This window comes from Tasmannia lanceolata, unplaced genomic scaffold, assembly GCF_043159265.1.
Source record: "Tasmannia lanceolata isolate RefF3 unplaced genomic scaffold, GAP_Taslan_0.1 ptg000015l, whole genome shotgun sequence".
In the NCBI taxonomy this organism is placed as follows: Eukaryota; Viridiplantae; Streptophyta; class Magnoliopsida; order Canellales; family Winteraceae; genus Tasmannia; species Tasmannia lanceolata.
In genome coordinates, this window is record NW_027518692.1 from 40,259,710 (window position 1) to 40,278,658 (window position 18,949).

The following is an 18,949-nucleotide window of genomic DNA, read 5'->3' on the forward strand; positions in this document are numbered from 1 at the left end:
ATATTCGCATTCGCTAAGATCCGGATATCTAATAAACGGGTTCGGATAATATCCGTTTGAAACAAATTCGGATAATATTTGCTTTAAAAAGATTCGGATGCGGATAGTAATTGAATTTTCAAATGCCCATTTACAGCACAAATATGGTATAACCCACACGCGAATGTTTCGATCCCATGTTTTTGGAACAAGAAGCGGCTAACAAGATCATGTGCATGTTGAAATGCATAGGATTTTCACCATATTATGGTGCACAAAAGTTGCAATGGATCAATTTTCTTTTACAAGAAAAAAAAAAAAACAAATTAGCTAATTAAAGCAAAAAAATTTCGTCTTTCCCCTTTTCGTACTTATATTAAAAATTCTTTCAATCCCAATAGTGCCATAGGATTCTATTAGTTCGACATAAGATGGGTATAAAACAAATTTGCACCTATTTTTAAGTGAGTAAATGGGTGCAAAATTTGTCTAGCTCTATTTCTTTCGACGTTAAATTATTAAAATTGTTACGCCCATATGTAAGCCTAACAAATCAAGAAAGCCTAACCCTACAAATTATCTTCGCATGTGAACAATATATTGAACTATAGTAGTGTTAAGAAAAATCCATTCATGGTTTTTGAGAAGATAAGAGTTCGTAGGTAATTTTGTCATTTTAAATCAATTTAGTGAGAAATAATGAGTTTTATTTTACCGGGGGTAATTTTGTAATTTCATGAGTATACCGGGGCTAAACTTGGAAATATGTTTCAGAATACGCCCCAAAAAATTTAAACCCATGTCTCCTTTCATTTTGAAACCCCGCCTCTTCTCCTTCCCCTCTCCTTATAAATAAACAAATCCCGTCGCCGTCAATCACCCCATCTTTCTGATACTTCCACCCCCTCCTTTTCCGGCCCCCCTCTCCTTCTCTTATCCTTCACCTCCCTCTACCCCGACATGGCGCACGTTAGCAACCTCCCCTGTGACATAGACGGCACTTGCATGCTCTGTAAGAAAACCCCTTCCGAAGAAGAAAAACTCCTCTGCAACACGTGCGCCACACCATGGCACGTGTCCTGTCTCTCTTCCCCTCCTGAAACCCTAACTTCGACTCTCGCCTGGGAATGCCCGGACTGTTCTCCGGCTCCGATCGGATCCTCCGGCATTATTCCCCCTCCGGTTGCCGGAAAATCAGTCGCATCTGGTTCTGGAACTTCCGATGCTCTTATTGCTTCTATTAGAGCGATCGAGGCCGATGGATCGCTCACTGATAAGGAAAAAGCTAAGAGGAGGCAAGAGCTGATGAGCGGAAAATCGCCGAATATTGATGAGGAGAAATCTGGTAAGACGAAGAAGAAGGAAAATGATGTTTTGGATGTTCTCGATGAGAGCTTGAACTGCTCTTTCTGTATGCAGCTTCCAGATAGGCCTGTCACGGTCAGTTATTATTTATTTTAATGATTTGCAAGAGTTCTCTGTTTTTCGTGATTTGATTAGTTTTGTTTTGACTAAGTTTTGATTCTTGTTGTTTTTAGGTCATTGGAGGAGTTCTCTGTTTTCATGATTTGATTAGTTTATTGGTTGATATTTTTTTTTTGATTTGACGAGGTTTTGATTCCTGTTGTTTTTAGGTCATTGAAAGGTCCGCTGCTCGCCGTTTATTCTTATTTCATACTCCTTTTTTAATGATATTGAGATGAGATTTTGATATGCAGGCTTATCTTCTTATGCTCTCATTTGTATTTGAAGGTGTTATCTGTTTTTCATGATTTGATTAGTTCATTTGTTTGAAACTTTTTTTTTTTTTTTTGATTTGATTTGATGAGGTTTTGGTTCTTGCTGTTTTTAGGTCATTGGAAGCTTCGTTGCTGGTATTTTATTTCTTTATTTCTTTCTTTTTTCTGACAATTTTTATGTTAAATCGAACCTGCAGAGAACATTTCTTAAGATTTTTTTTTCTTCTTATTTCCTCTTAAGATTTCTTTTTATATTCTTGTACTCTATTTGTGTTTGAAGCAGTTCCTCATTTTTTCTATATTTGATTATTTCATTTGTTGATTTTTTTTTTTTTTTTTTTTGATTTGATGAGGTTTTGATTATTATTGTTTTTAGGTTATTGGAAGCTCTATTTTATTTATTTATTTTTATTTTTCTTTTTTTCTAACAGTTTTTTCTTAATGTTAAATCAAACATGATCTTATTCTTTTTTTTAATGGTACTGAGAAGATAGATTCGACATGCAGTGATTCTGATTATTTCTCATGTTATCAAACTCTGATTTGTGTTTGAAGTAGTTCTTTTTTTCATGATTTGAGTATTTAATTTGTTGAAACTTTTTTATTTTGATTTGATGAGGTTTTGATTCTGTGTTGTTTGTAGGTCATTGGAAGCTCCCTTGCTGGCTTTTATTTCTTTGATTCTTATTTATGAAACTTTGATTGTTAATTTTAGTAGATTTTTTTTCTTAATAAGTCTTTTATTTATGAAGTCTTTTATTTTCTGATGACGTGATTTCTGGCTATGAATGATTTTTGCTTGAGATAGATGCTCTGCATTGCCCCTTACTTTCCTTTAAAATGTTTCTTCCTTTTTTGGATGCTTTTGGTTTGAGTTTTCAAAGCCCCTTTTCTCTCTCATTTATTAGGGTTTTAGGTTCAGTTCACTGAACGCTCCATCACTGCTTTCTAGGTTTTATTTGATCAAGATTAGAAGCTCGGAATCCTCTTCATTTATTTCCTCTTTGGGTATTTTGATTATTGGTTTCCTTAATTTGTTATAAAAAGTTTCTAATCAAATATTTTTCTTCCTGTATTTTGGTTATTGGTTTCCCAAATTTGTTAGAAAATTATCAATTGGAACTCTGCTCTGGCTCTTAATGGAGTCCCATTTTTCGTTTTCTCAGTCGGTTGGGTTGAATCTCTGTGCTGGATGACTTTTATTAAATCGAATGAATTTCAGGAAGAAATTACCCAACCAGTTATTGAATTACCAAAATGCCCTCCCACACAAATTGCCTGCTAATATTAGAATTAGTTTTCGTGGCAGTTTGGTCATTTAGAGATTTCTGGGGCTCCACTCTTTTAACAGATCCTGTTTGACTCGGTTTGAGTCTCCTGTCTTTTGATCCTCATACCTCTGATTTTCTATCCCTTTTTTTTTCTCTGTTCCAGACGCCTTGTGGGCACAACTTCTGCCTGAAATGCTTCCAAAAATGGCTCGGTCAGGGGAAGCGCACTTGCGCAAAGTGCCGCAGTGCAATCCCCCCAAAGATGGCAAGCAATCCGAGGATCAACTCAACACTTGTTATTGCAATCCGTCATGCAAAGGCCGCAAAATTGATCTCCACTAGCGGGCCCTTGAAAGTATACCATTTCATGCACAACGAAAGCCGACCAGATAAAGCATTCACTACGGAGCGGGCAAAAAGGGCCGGCAAGGCAAATGCTTGCAGCGGAAAAATCTTTGTCACAGTCCCTCCCGATCATTTTGGCCCAATTCAGGCAGAGAATGATCCAGAAAGGAATCAAGGTGTATTGGTTGGTGCCTCATGGGAGGACCGTATGGAGTGCCGCCAATGGGGTGCCCACCTTCCCCATGTTGCCGGCATTGCTGGCCAATCAGAGTATGGTGCCCAGTCAGTGGCACTCTCAGGAGGATACGAGGACGACGAGGACCATGGCGAGTGGTTTCTCTACACTGGAAGGTTTGTTTGTTGACGTTTAACACACTCTGTTATATCTAGAATAGACTGATATGATTCATTGAGTGAGATTGGTATAGACTTAGCGAGTGTGCTTATTGGTTTCCTAGCTGTTTTTTTTTTTTTTTCATTATAACCCTCTACTATACACAATAATATGCATGCAAAATATTATGGTTTTTGCATAACTCAGCATTTGTTGATAATAAACCCAGTAAAAGTTCATTGATCCTAGTGAGCATGACTTGGGTAGGATCACGAGCTGACTGATAGAGTTTCTGGAAGTTCGCGGCCCCATATTCCTGTAGTTTTTCTTTTTGTTAGCAGAACTCCTGTTGGAACTCCACTTGACTGAAATCTGTGATGATTTTGATTCTAGAATTTGTTTTGATTGAAATATGATTTGGTTTGTTCTGAGTTAACTCGGCTCTAGGCTAGCTCAAGGCAAATATTTATTCATTCTATTGTTTTGAACAAAACCTATTAATGTTCCATGATTTACTTGCCAAGCTAAGTGGCACTAAGCTTAGTCCTACCTTGATCCAATCCTGACTAAGGTCTTTAGTCAAAGTATCAGTTGTATTCTAGACGTTTGGCATATTTTCAATGTGGATTTTTATACGTGTTTCCTTTTTTTTTGAATGGTTTGATATAAGTTTCTGCTAGATGCTTTATTGGTTTGTTTATTTTGATGGGCAGTGGTGGGAGAGACTTAAGTGGCAACAAGAGGACAAACAAGGAACAATCCTTTGACCAGAAGTTTGACAAGATGAATGAGGCTCTGCGTGTCAGTTGCAAGAAAGGTTATCCAGTTCGGGTGGTGAGGTTAGTGGCTTGATTCTTTCCTTTAATCGAGTTTGTTCAAACATTGAAAGGAAGCTTGTATGATATTGTGATATTTGTCAGGGGAATGGGATTTTGAGGGAGCAACCAGGGCAGTCAATGGCCTGTGTAGCCAAATGAGTCATTAAGCCCATTGTTTAAAATCTCCCCTAGTCACTCAATGACTAGCGAGTTGACTCAGTTTTACGTGCTCCAAGTTCTCATTTTTGTTCGAGTTTTTCTATGCCACGCCAATCAAAAACCTTTTGACCAGCCCAAGTGAATGAAAAACTGATTGTGTTGATCTGACATGTCTTAGTTGACTCCTTTTATTTACATTGACCGAGTTCCCGTCTCAAACTAATTTTTTTTAACATCAATTAAAGTTCTATTTTTGGCCTGGTTTAGTCCTATCTCCATGATTCATGGGCCAGGCATCAGCCCTGAACTACTTAGTACATTAGAAATTTAGGTCCATGTAGTTTAAGAGATGAATATATCATTAGCAAGCACTTATTAATCTTGACCGTTATATTACTTACTAAAGCATGCATTTATAAACTAATAACAGAAAATAGAAATTAGTCCTACTTCTCTCCTCCACAGAGTACACTTCTTTCAAATCCACCGTCACTAGTGGGATTCAATTTTACATACCAACAAAGAGATGTTGCCCCATATCATCTCATGTGGGTCTAATGCAGAGGCGGTGATGCTTTCTGAGTTTTCAAAATCATCCACACTCAGGACTGGTTGAGGTGATAACCAGTCAATTGGGATGCATCCTTCAATGCAACAAGGGAAGAAACAGCGATAAGAAAACCCAAACAGAAACGTGCAATTTCTGTGTTGTGCAGCCTTGCAAACGTTTAACATCACAAGAAAAATAAATAAATAAAGAACACAGATTGTATTTTTGTCCCAAAAGCTTCCTTCTTTCATTCATAGCCCTTTTATAGACGAGGTCCTCTTTCATTATATATATATACTCTTGTCCAGAAACAAGCAACCTCACGTCCATGTGGCAAGATTTGCTATTTTTACAAACATAAATAGAATAAGCAGACCATTTAAGTAAGTTTCAGCAACGATGTATTGTAAAAAGGTAACTTTCCACTATAATGATTCTCCAAATAGCAACTCTCTTCCTTCGTTTGGAATTTTCTAAGTCTTTTGTAGGTATTAGCTGCTCCTGTTCTCACGTGTGAGATAGTTGTTATCTCAACAATTCCAACAGCTTTCTTGCTTCCCGTACAAGGTGAATTTCCAAATCACATTCAAATGAAATGTCGGTGGACAGCAGCTTACTATTTCAGCAACCGATAATTTAATAAGTTGGTGTGCTGCCATCCCTCATTTACTTCATTAAATTCAGCAACAAGAGATGGCTTACGAAAATAGGACTTTCCTTTAAGACTTAGGGTTGTTAACAATGAAAAGAAAGGTGCTAAATAAGGTAACATAGAAACAGAAAAGTCTCGCTTACAAAATTGCTTCGTTACTATTTTGGATAGAATTGAAATAGCAATGTATAAGATGAGATTTGACCCATTACGAAGTTCCTATATTGAGTGAATATGAAATTAAGAAATTACTAAACATAGGCGAACAAAGATAAAAACTAACCAGCTTAGAAGTCAAAATTCAAATTTAAAAAGGGTTTTTAAATTTGTAACCAACCAATTTGGAAAATTGACAAAAATAGGAGTTGACAAAATGAGAAACTTTCAAAGTTGGAAACTTTTCGAAACGGCAGGTTATCTAATAATGTCATTTCATCACCAGATCATAGATTTGGGGTGGATCATCCAGCTGAGAAATTTCTACCGCTTGATCATCCAGCTGAGAAATTTCTACCGCTTGATCATGGATATGAGGTGTCTGTCTGCTTATTTGAACGGTCTGATGAGATGTACCTGCATCGTACACCCTTTCTTTAAAAGAACTCGACCACTAGTTCATATGAACGACGATAATGACGTGGGGAGTAAAGATCTGCATGAAAGATCCGCTCCTCGTTCCGACTTCAAATTGAAGTCCTTTCCATCGAATCAAGTATTTCCATCAAGATGTTAACTCGTTTCCTGTTGCTCCCGACGCATGCTATTGATTACCTCCATTAACTGAGTAAGGTCTAGAGGGCTCTTACAGACTCTAAGGGTGGAGAGTTTAGAACAGCTCAGGGCTCTTTCCTATAAGCCCAACTCCGATACCAAATAATGCAGAGGTGCTTGCGGAAGCTTGCCAAGTTTTCATAATAATCCACGTTCGGGACTGGTCGTGGTGACAACAATCAATTGGGATGCATCCTTGCATACAACAAGAAATGATGAAAAGAAAACCCAAATAGAAGCGTGCAATTTCTGTATTGTTCAGTCTTCAAAAATCTTACCATAAATAAAGAACACATATTGTATATTCGTGGCGAAAGCTTCCTTTCTTCTTCCATTCATAGCCCTTTTATAGAGGACGTCCTCTTTCATTACCAAAAAATATATTAAAACACTCGTCTAGAAATAGTAACCTCACGTCCATGTTGCAAGAGTTCCTATTTTTACAAACATAAATAGAATGAGCAGCCCATGTAAGTATGTTTCAGCAACGAAATATTGTAAAAAGGTAACTTTCCACTATAATGATTCTCCAAACAGCAACTCTCTTCCTTTTTTTGGAATTTTTGTAAGTCTTTTGGTAGGTAGTGCCCCTCTTCTCACGTGGGAGATAGTTGCTATATCAGCAACTCTATCGCTTTCTTGCTTCCCATACTAGGTGAATTTCCAAAGGACATTCAAACAAAATGCAGGTGGACAGCAGCTTACTATTTCAGCAACTAATAATTTAATTAGTTGTTGTCCTGCCACCTTTCATGTACTTCATTAAATTCAACAAACAAGGGATAGGAAGGAAATTTCTATGTTTAGGAAAAGTGATGACTTACGAAAATGGGGCTTTCCTCTAGGATTTGGGGTTGTTAATAATGAAAAGAAAGGTCCTCAATAAGTTGACATGGAAACGGAAAGGTCTTGCTCACAAAATTGCTTAGTTTCTATTTTGGAAATAATGGAAATAACAATGTATAAGATGAGAGTAGACCGATTAGGAAGTTCCTGTATTGAGCGACTAGGAAATTAAGAAATTACTAAACAAATGCAAACAAAGATGGACACTACCAAATTGGGAGTCAAAATTCAAATTTAAAAAGGGTTTCTAAATCTGGAACCAACCAATTTGGAAACTTGACACATTGAAAATTGAAAAAAATTGTAATTGACAAAATTAGAAACTTGCAAAGTTGGAAAGTTCCCAAAACGCCATGTGTCCGTATGATGTCGTTTCATCAGCCAGATCACCGATTTGGGTCGGATCATTGAGCTAAGAAATTTGGACGGTGTGATCATGTCCCTGAGGTTTCTAGCTATTGATTTGAAGAATCCGATTAGATGTACCTTCATCATACCCCCTTCTTGAAAGAACTCGACTGCAAGTTGATTTCAATGATGATAATGATGTGGGGAATAAAGATATGCACGACAGATGTGCTTCTTGTTTCGACTTCGAATTGAAGTCCTTTCCATCGAACCAAGTATTTCCCTTGAGTTAGCAGTCGTGCATGTTTGGGTGGGCGATGGGATATGATTTGATTGGAAATTATGCTGTCGAGCAACTCTTTGATCTGGTGTAGCTGAGGCGGAAAATATCCGGAACACTCGGCATGAAGGGCAGGACAATTACTTAGGTGGGGCAAATCTCGGTTCGCCGTCGGTTGATCGTATGTGTTAACCCGCATTCTATTGGCTCATCATTGTGGGCATCCTCACCCCGAGGTTCAAAATCTTGAGTGGCTCTTCTTCCTCATGATCTCGAGGTTCAGAACCGGCTGCAGTCCAGGCTCGACTCGGTCACAGGTTATCATTACCCTGACCTAACATGCCAAGCTATTGACTCGTCTCCTGTTGCTGCCAACGCATGCCATTGATTACCTCCATTAATTGACCGAGGTCTGGTGCTCTTACTGACTAAGGGCGGATTTTTCCAGATCTGTTGTTATGGAACTCTTGCAAGCCCAGCTCTGATACCAAATAATGCATAGGCGCTAGTGGAAGCTTCCCGAGTTCTCGAAATCATCCACGTTCGGGACTGGTCGAGGTGACAACTAGTCAATTGGGGTGCATCCTTGCATGCAACAAGGGAAGAAACAATGATAAGAAAACTCAACCAGAAATGCACAAATAAAAAATAAAAACACAGATTGTATATCTCTCATATACTTCATTAAATTTAGCAACAAGACGGCTTATGAAATTCAAATTTATATGTTTAGGGAAAAAGACGGGTTACTAAAATGGGGCTTTCCTTTAAGATAGAGTTGTTAGTAATGAAAAGAAAGGGTGCTAATTAGGGTGATATGGAAACAGAAAGGTCTCGGTCACAAAATTGCTTGGTTTCCATTTTCGATAGAATGGAAAATAGCAATGTCTAAGATGAGATTTGACCAATTAGGAAGTTCCTATATTTAACGAAAAGGAAATTAAGAAATTACTAAACTTGGCAAACAAAGATAGAAACTACCAACTTAGAAGTCCAAATTCAAATTTAGAATGGGTTGCTAAATTTGGGAGTAACCTATGATTTGTGGACACGGACACGACTGTCGCGTGTCGACACGGACACGGAGTTTCGAACACGGCAAACCCCCAAACTTTAGAAATGGGGACACGGCTAAAATAGAAAGTATATGTAATCATGATTTGTGGACATGGATTCGTGTGTCCAGTTTCGACATGGATACGAGTTGTCTCAATGAGGTAAACACAATATTCAACAAAAAAAAAAAACAGAATTTCACATTTGACACGGTACAAAAATATGTCCGCACACCCACATTAAGTCTAACACTTCCAGCAATACAAGTAAAAGTGTCCAAAGGAGTGTGGACACGTGTGGACATGCGTGTCGTGTCGGACACGGCAGAACACGTGAGTCGGCAATAATTTTGAAGGGTCAGACAAATCATAGGGACTAACCAATTTGGAAAATTGACAAAAATAGGAGTTGACAAAATTAGAAATGTGCAAGGTTGGAAACTTTCCGAAACCGCAGGTGTCCTAATAATGTCATTTCATCACCCATATCATAGATGTGGGGTGGAACATTGAGCTGATAAATTTCAACCGTCCAATCATGGATTCGAGGTTTCCGACTGTTGATATGAAGGATCCAACCATATGTATCTGCATCGTTCCTCCTTCCTTGAAAAGAACTCGACCACGAGTTTAGACCAAACGTGGTGGGGAGTAAAGATCTGCAGGACGGATGCACTCCTCGGCCCAACTTCAAATTGAAGTCCTTTCCATCGAACTTGGCAGTCGTGCATGTTTGGGGCAGCGGTGGGACTTGTTTTGATTGAAAATTATATCGTCGATAAACTCTTCTATCTTGGGAAACGGAGGCAAAAGAATATGTCGGCATACTTGGCATGAAGTGTGGGACAATCACTAAGGTGGGGGCGAATCTCGGTTCTCCTTCGGATTGAATGTTGCCTGTAGTTGCATCTTCTTTGTCTTTGGGTCCATCCGATGCATGTGTTACCCCGCATTCGATTGGCTCATCATTGTCGGCATCCTCACCCTGAGGTTCAAAGATTTCGAGTGGTTCTGCTTCCTTCTTTGTCTTTGGGTCCATCATGCAGAAGCGGATTGTCAAGAATCTGTGAGAGCGACTCGGAGTCGCTCTGCTAAATCTCATTATTAACTCGCAAAAATGAGAATTTTTAGAAACGGGCCTTTCTGGGTCACCTTCCGAACAAGATTTTTGCAATTTTTGTGCTTTCACGATTCCCGCCTAAAAAATAGGTAGAAACCATTATTATAATAGTTGCCGAACACGCCCTAATTATTTAATAAGTTGTTGTGCTGCCATCTCTCATATACTTCATAAAATTCAGCAGCAAGGGATATGAAATATGAAGGAAATTTCTATGTTTAGGAAAATAGATGGCTTACGAAAATGGGGCTTTCCTTTAAGACTTCGGGTTCTTAATAATGAAAAGAAATGTGCTAAATAAGGTGACATTGAAATGGAAAGTTCTCTCTCACAAAATTGCTTGTTTTATATTTTTGAAAGAATGGAAATAGCAATGTCTAAATGAGATTATACCAATTAGGAAGTTCTTGTATCGAGCGACTAGAAAATTACAAAATTACTAAACTCAGGCAAACAAAGATAGAAACTACAAACTTAGAAGACAAATTTTAAATTTAGAAAGGGTTTCTAAATCTGAAACCAACCAATTTGGAAACTTGTCGCAAACAGAAAACAGAAAAAAATTAGAAACTTGCAAAGTTGGAAACTTCCCAAAATGACAGGTGTCATGATTATGCCATTTCATCAACTAGAACACCGATTTGGGGCGGATCATCGAGCTGGGAAATTTGGACGCCTCGCTCATGGATCTGAGGTATGCGGTCGTTGATTTGAAGGATCCGATCAGATGTACCTGCATTAGGGTCTCATTATTACAACCAATGCAAAAGGCTGAGGACAAACTCCCACATGGTGCTGAACTTTTATTCAAACAAATTATAGAGTTGTTTTACTTTTACACTTTATTTTGATGAAAGCATTTCTATGATGATGTATATTTGTCCTGCCAAAAAAACTTGGAACAAAAGTTTTAGATATCTGGTATTCATAATTATTGAAAGTTTATGTTTTCTTTTTTCTATAGGTCAAATTATATGGCTATTATTTTGATAATATGTAGCTTTCTTTTAAATTAAAAAAAATATGATACTTTTTACAATAGGTAAGGTTGCCTTAATTTAAGGAGATGTATTTCGCAAATGGAACGATATAATTTGCACTAAATTTGGAACTACTATAAATTATAATGATTTAGGAAATGGTTGATAAGGTTGAAACATGGCATGCCTTTTTTGCTATGATTTAGCCGACACTTTGAATTTATTGCCGACGCACGTGTCTTGTCGTCCGACACGACACTTGTAGAAGGTGCCGACTTTCCTTTAGACATTTTTAAATGTACTGCTCTAAGTGTCAATAACTTTATATTTATGTATGTGTATGAGTGTGATCCTATTTCTAAACTTTTAGGGGTTTCCATGTCAGAAACCTTGTACCCGTATCGAAACTCAGCACACGAATCCGTGACTATAGATCACGATTATATGTGATTTCTATTTTAGTAGTGTCCCTGTTTCTAAATTTTGGGAGTTTGCCATATCTCGTGTTGCATGTATTCTTTGCCCCCTTATTCCAAATCCGTGTCGACACCTCTCCACATGCTAATCAGACATGGATTCACATGGGACACACCCGGATTCTTGTCGTAGCCGTATCCCACATGAATCCTGTTTTTCGGACGAATCCGACTCATGATTGTCTATTTTAAAATGCGAATCCTGTATATTTCCCCTTGAAACGTGTTCCCTTCTTAACTTTCTTTTATATGAAAGCACAACCCGTACTCTTTTAATAAAAACCCTAGCGCCTCGACCCTAGAACATCGACCTCCCTTCCTTCTTTGACTCTCTAAATAAAAACTCAAAGGCTTCAACCCTTCATCCTCAATTTTTTCATAAATGTATCCACAGGTTGCTGAAAATATATATTTGAAATTTTAGTTTTTATTTTTTAAGACTTTATTTTAAAAAAATTATCGAATCCACGATTCCTACTTTTTGGGGGTTTACTCAATCTCACACCTCGAATCCATGTTGGATCCCGACATGAATCCGAATCCATGCAACACAGGTAGCGTCCGATACTCCTTGTCCGTGTTGACATGCGACACTCGTGTCTGTGTCCACAATCAAAGCTTTCTTGAATAAGGAATGCATGTATATCCAATTGCTTGCACTTGCAAATCTCAAAATATTGAGGGTACAAATCAATTTTTATCCTATAAAACCAATAGGATCCACTTTGTTTGTTCACTTTTGTTTTAAATGAAACCCATGACAGAAAATTTGTTGGTTAGGATGTAGGTTAAAGAGTTTCATTGAAAAATTTCCAGGGTTAAGTTGGGTTACGTTTTTGGAAAACAGGGAATTTTTTTGGTCCTAGAGATATTCTCCATGGAAAATTATGGGAAATGATAAATGTGCCCCTTTCATCACTTGGGACACCCCGCTGCATTGTACGTGGCAATCAGGTCACTTCATTCCTTCGAAGGTGAAGTACATCAGCACCTTTGCAGTGATAGATACACTCTAGCTGAGTGTCCCAAATGATGGAAAGGGGCGCATTTATCATTTCCCAAAATTATTTGCCCCATGCATTGAAGTTTTACATAATTTTTTTTAAATCAACCTTTTGATGTTACCATCTATAGTAACAAATTTTATTACCCCATTTACTTAAGTTTTCTTATTAACAGGTCACATAAGGAGAAACGCTCATCATATGCCCCTGAAAAGGGGGTGCGATATGATGGCATTTATAGGATTGAGAAATGCTGGCGGAAAGTTGGAATTCAGGTATGGTTATTGCTTTTGATTGAGGTGCGTTAACTTGTATTGTGTAAGCTGCTTGGGTTTTGGTTTGAGGATGCTTAGTGCGCACGCTTTCTCTTGCGCGCGCGCACACACACATATATGTATGTACGTACACACACATCTGCTAAAAAGTGAGCCTATGTGGCTGTTTTCTCCTGCAAAAGTGAGCTGGCGCTTCACAAAATTGCCTAGCAAATACCATATATATATATACCATATATATATATATATGTTTCTTTTTATCAAATTCTTTGAAATTTAATCTGCTTATTTTTTGTGATATTTACAAATTCTTGGTTTTGCAGTGTTTTTTTTTTGTTACCTTTTGATCATTGACTGTCAAATCATTTTTAGGGCAAAGATCATGAAGTTGATTTTGTTTTACAATGGGTACACTTCCATATCTGCCATTCTTGCCAGCTTTTAAGTTTCTAATTTTGCTTTGACTCATACAGGGTTTCAAGGTCTGCCGGTATCTATTTGTCCGTTGTGATAATGATCCTGCTCCGTGGACGAGGTTCGTGCTGTGTTCTGCCTTTTGGTCTCTGCTTTTAGTACATCTTCTGCTGTAATATAGCTTATTCACTCTGTAACTACAGTGACGAACAAGGAGATCGCCCAAGGCCTTTGCCTATCATTAAAGAGCTTAAGAATGCAACAGATATTACTGATCGAAAGGACAGCCCATCGTGGGATTATGATGTATGCATCTGCTCTCTTCTTTTATTCGCTGGAATGATTATTTTAGTGCTTACATGTATGTATGTGTGTATTAGCTCTTAACTTGTTACCAGTATAGTAGTTCACATTAATAGCATGACAAAACTTTGTTTGACAACAGTTAGCCTTAGGTGAGTGGTTATTTGATAAATTACAAATTGGCTTTTGTCATTATAGCATGTACGCATCTCTTTTTATTTTCCCGCCGTCAATCCAACCGCTGGACGTTCATTGGTGTTGTCAGGCTAGGACTTCCGGCCCTAATCATTTTTGGCTAGACACGCTAGCGGGCTGCCAATTTCCCTCCATCCAATCCATCTCTCTCTCTCTCTCTCTCTCTCTCTCTCTCTCTCTCTCTCTACACACACACACACATGAGAATACCCCAATTTCTTTAACAAAATCAAAACCTGTCTCCAAGGGCATGCAATGGTGATTGGATCACATGTGTCGAGATAAAAAAAAACCCTGTCGTGTAGAACAAGAAAAATCCAACGCAGCCTAGTTGGTTCACATTCATTTCCCACAAGAAATCGCAAATCATCTGAAAAGAGTGTCTTATAGCATCTTGGTATCTCTGCATGCAGAAACCATTTAACATATCGAATTTCCGGTATGTTTCAGACACATCAAAATACGATACTTGTCATTTCATATTGCCTGAGACAAGCATTGTATTGTGTGATATGGTTTGTTTTCTGGGTGAATTGTTTTTTTTTTCTTGATGGATTTCATTAATAAACACGAGACCAAGAGGGTCTCAAATATGATGAAAAAGGATGGATACAGAATTAGAGAAATATGGAACAATGAAGATTAGAAGTTACGGGGAAGAAAATCACACAACTCTAAATTCTCCCTAAAATCTCCTTCCCTAGCTAGTTTGTCCGCCTCGACATTGGCAGATCGCCTGACATGGAGAAATAAGACCGAGGCAGATCCGAACCTGTCCTGAATCTCATCAAAGAGAGCAGCAAATCTCCAGGAACCACATGTGAACCTCTAAACCATCTGATAACATTGAGAGAATCCCCTTCAATCACAACCTTGTTCAAATCCACATTGAAGAATAATTTGACTCCTTGATGAATAGCTGATTAGCTGATAACATCGGGTGAATTGTATACATATCAGAAGATACCTACATTTTGTATATCTTGTGCCATTTAGCTGAAAAACTGAGACATAAAAGGTAATGCCTCTTGGCATTGGTTTTGTTTACTTGGAACGTTTTGAGTCATTTAGTTCCAATGTCGCAGCTTACTAGCTGCAGGTCTATGTGCTTGAAGTATTTTGTTTCTCCTTCAGGAAGAGCATGGTTGGAAATGGGCAAAACCCCCACCAATGAGCCGAAAACAGGTTAATACTGGGAATCCTGAAGACAGGAAGAGAGCAAGGAAAGCCATTAAGCAAGCACAAAACATCTCAGTGAGAGATAAGCTTTTGAAAGGTTTGGCCTATTATCTGGTTCTGCATTGTGTTTTTACACCCAATTAGGTAGTGGTCTTCCTTGCCTTTGACCATATACATGGGTATTGTCCAATTCAAGTTTAACTCTGTTGAATTATGGAGAACTTTCTCATCCAGGAAGGGAAACTTGATTGTGACTCTCAAGGGATTGATGATCATCTTAGTAGAGTATCAATCACTCCTTCATTCTTTTTATTTTTTAGTTATTCTCAAAGAGGAATTGTTATTTTGATCATGCAGAGTTCAGTTGCCTGATCTGCCGCAAAGTGATGACACTTCCGCTTACAACGCCCTGTGCTCATAACTTTTGCAAGCCATGTTTGGAGGGTGTTTTTACTGGTCAAACTTTCATACAAGAAAGGACTCGAGAGGGAGGGCGGACACTTCGAGCACGGAAAAATGTCATGAAATGCCCTTCTTGCACGAATGACATCTCTGACTTCCTTCAAAATCCTCAGGTACTATTATCAATTGGCTCTTAAGGGTGTGTTTGGTTTCCCAAAAGCCAAGATAGTTTAGGGGTTTTCCTTTGCATCATGTCAGCCAAATCTCTTGTTTGGTTGCCAATGCGGCATCAAAATCCTTGCAGACTATTAGACATTTTTCATAGGTAATTATTGCATGTCTGGTGATGTGGCATCCATGTCCCCTCATACCTTCCAAGCCAAATTTCACCTCAAAAACAGGTGAAATTTGGCTTGGAGAATGACATTTTTTCTCTTTCTCTTTCTCTCTTCCCTCTTTCTCTTCTCTTTCTATATTGCTAATGACAGCCCCTCCCACTACGAGGTTGGCAACCAAACACTACTTATCAGTTATCACTATTCTATGAGGCAAATTCTAGGTAATCAAATGTTTGTCTTCCCCCTATTGACTACTTATACCATTAATCTACCAGATAACTATCCGCAGCCAAATAGAGCCTACAAGAATGGCAGTTGTTTTGCTTCTAAAACAATATGCCTGATTATTTACTTGAATCCAATGGATGGTCTGTGGACAGGTGAACAGAGAGTTGATGGATGTGATTGACTCTCTCCAACGTAAGACGGAGGAGGATAACACCGAGGAGATGAGCGAAGAAGGGAGTGATGATGTGGAGGAGATGCTTGGGGATGGAGATGCTGAAATTGGGAGCTCCCCAGCAGGTAAGGCTAGGAAGAAAGTTAAAAGGAACAACGGATCCAGTGAGGAAAAAGTAGGAGAGGAATATCCATTGAGCCCACTCCCTGTTGATTCGGATGAGGCAAAAGTAAGAGAGGATTCACCGTCTAGCCCTCTCCATGTTCAAGCCAACTTCGAGTGATGTTCTCTCAGGTGAGAGAATATTGTCATTACAGTATGGTGCTCTTTTGTTTCTCTGTTTTTGGGAGTCTTACTGCTTTTACATGATGGTCTTGTTTATCAGGTGAGAAGATTGTCACTACATGACGGGGCTCTTTTGTTTCTCTTTTTGGGTGTAATACATGGAAATGGCAGAGGAAATATCTTCAAATTTTGAATAGCTTTTTGGGAGCCAAAATGCTCATACAGAAGTCACAAACTTTTCTCATTTACAATTTGTAATTGAAAAACCTCAATATTGCTTATTCTGAGGCTATTATTGTAGAACATGTAATTTAAAACCTCAATATTGCTTATTCTGTTACTCTATTTTTATAAAACTTGTCATTGAAAAATATATTGGTCTCTACTTTGTTTAGATGAGACTAATGTAGCTTATAGATCTTTGCTTGTGCAGGGGATAGAATTAATTCCAGTATGGTAATTCTGCAACCTAATTACTTACTGTGGATTTCCAGGTGAGATTTTACCACTTGTACTCTAAATCTGAGCCCTAACTATACATTCATGCTATGTTAATTGTAGCATATTGTAATCTAATTACACTGCAATAAGAAACCAACAGGTATCAGCATGATTGCAATCTAAAATGGTTGCAATTACTTTTGATATAGGTTTGCTAGAGCAAAGAGACTCTTGTTTCTCTGTTCATTGACCAATTAACAAAGTAAACCAGAGCCCCCTTTCATCAATTGCAAGGGTTTTATTTGAACTTAAACTGCTTCTGGACCTCCCTTTCAAGAATATCTTCTTTAACAGGAAGCCTAAGGAAACAAAAAGAGAGAAGTTCTTTCTTTATTTATACTTTCTTGATTGATTGAGAACTTGGTACAATGCTCTATTTATGTAGTTTTACAATGCATTTACAAGGATATTTTGTATCCTATAAATAAAGGTATAAAAGAACAAGAACAAAAGAATCTTTGAAGGGGTTTTCTTGCAATGCAATATTTTGCCTGGTTCTCCAAGATTGATATTGCCATTTATAGCTCGCGTTGATTTGCATAATATAATTTAACTTCTTGACTTGATTTGTTTGATTGATACTGACATCTATAGCGTTGCGTGGATTGCTTAGTTAAGTTGCCTTTAATTCTCAATTTACCTTTCCTCATTAGCGCAATACTTTCCTCACTATCAATGCTTTCTTGTTTCATAATTTTGATTTTCATTCTCTATATTCTTGTACCCCCGTACCCCCCCTCCTAGAATAATCTAATGAGGATGGACCCAAGGGCAATGAGCTAGGGTTCCAGCTCAATTTGACTTTTGGGGATTTAGGTTGAGCTTTTACCATAAAATTGGGGTTTGAATCGTTCTTGTTGTGGCAAGTGTTACAAACCATGTTATGCTACGTACGTGCACTTGGTTAATTTGGTGTTAAAAGTTATCAAGAGATGAGGCTTAGGCTGGTTATAGAGGGATTATGCGTCATAGGCAAGACGAGTAAATTTGATGCTTCAAAATTTCATGCTCGTACGTTGTTTGATTACACGTGAAAATGTGACTCCTACGGGAGTTCAAATTTTATAAAATAGAATTCAAAACAAGCTTTTCTATAAAATAGAACAAGCATATCTATCTATTAGCAGAGTTTAACCACTAAGTTCGGCATGGAAGCATATCTATCTATTAGCAGAGTTTAACCACTAAGTTCGGGAGGGATGGATTGGTGCGGCCCAGCATCCTAAAATCTCTCTCACACACACACATTTATGAACTACATGGCGGGGCCCAATAATTTATAACCATGACCACCATATGTGGGGCCCACCCTTTACCCTCCGGCAGGTCCACTATCTCCACCCACCAAACCCATGCGCAGGATGGGCCCCACCAATTTACATCTCATTTTATTGATGAGCTGGGGCCACCACTTTACACCTCATGTTTTCATGGGGCAGGGCCTACTATTTTGCACCTCACTCCCATGATGAGTGGAGCCCACTCTCTACCCAAACCTATGCATTCGAGTCGGGCCTTACACCCATGCACGGCGTGCCTAGAGAAATAGGTAAAAAGGAGATTATATGAAAATGAATTCTTGAGAGGGAGAACACACATTTCTCTCTCTTTCCGATGATAATTTGTATATGACATTGGAGAAACCATTCTTTCTACTTAGAATTGGCTTAGTACATGAATTATTCTCCTTCATGATAACCATCTATATATGTTCTCATGTGATGGATATATGAGAGGAATTTCTTTTCATGATAAATGGGTGTCTCCAATGGGTGATGAGTGTTAAGTAACTAAAAATCAGGAAACTAAAAACAGAAGACACTAGTTTCCTGTTTTTTGTTTCCTGATTTTTAGCCACTTCACCCTCATCACCACTTGGGGACCCCGATTTATCATGAAAAAAAATTTCATGATGGCCAAATGTGCCTAA

The 18,949-nt window shown here is 38.2% G+C and overlaps 1 protein-coding gene across 1 annotated transcript; it reads left to right on the top strand.

The window, feature by feature from the left end:
• Positions 1–807: 807 nt before the first annotated feature.
• Positions 808–17,272, top strand: LOC143847239 (E3 ubiquitin-protein ligase ORTHRUS 2-like). The gene is made up of 10 exons (XM_077355995.1): positions 808–1,419; positions 3,153–3,685; positions 4,382–4,507; positions 12,903–13,002; positions 13,476–13,537; positions 13,620–13,722; positions 15,049–15,190; positions 15,451–15,668; positions 16,214–16,527; positions 16,619–17,272. The coding sequence occupies exons 1-9, from the start codon at positions 940–942 to the stop codon at positions 16,514–16,516; spliced, it is 2,067 nt and encodes a 688-aa protein (XP_077212110.1). The 5' UTR covers positions 808–939; the 3' UTR covers positions 16,517–16,527; positions 16,619–17,272.
• The last annotated feature ends 1,677 nt before the right edge of the window (positions 17,273–18,949 follow it).

Coding starts and splice junctions, on each gene's coding strand:
- LOC143847239 (XM_077355995.1), top strand. CDS start 940: ATGGCGCACGTTAGCAACCTCCCCTGTGACATAGACGGCACTTGCATG. Junction 1,420..3,152: donor TTCCAGATAGGCCTGTCACG/GTCAGTTATTAT, acceptor TCTCTGTTCCAG/ACGCCTTGTGGGCACAACTT. Junction 3,686..4,381: donor TGGTTTCTCTACACTGGAAG/GTTTGTTTGTTG, acceptor TTTGATGGGCAG/TGGTGGGAGAGACTTAAGTG.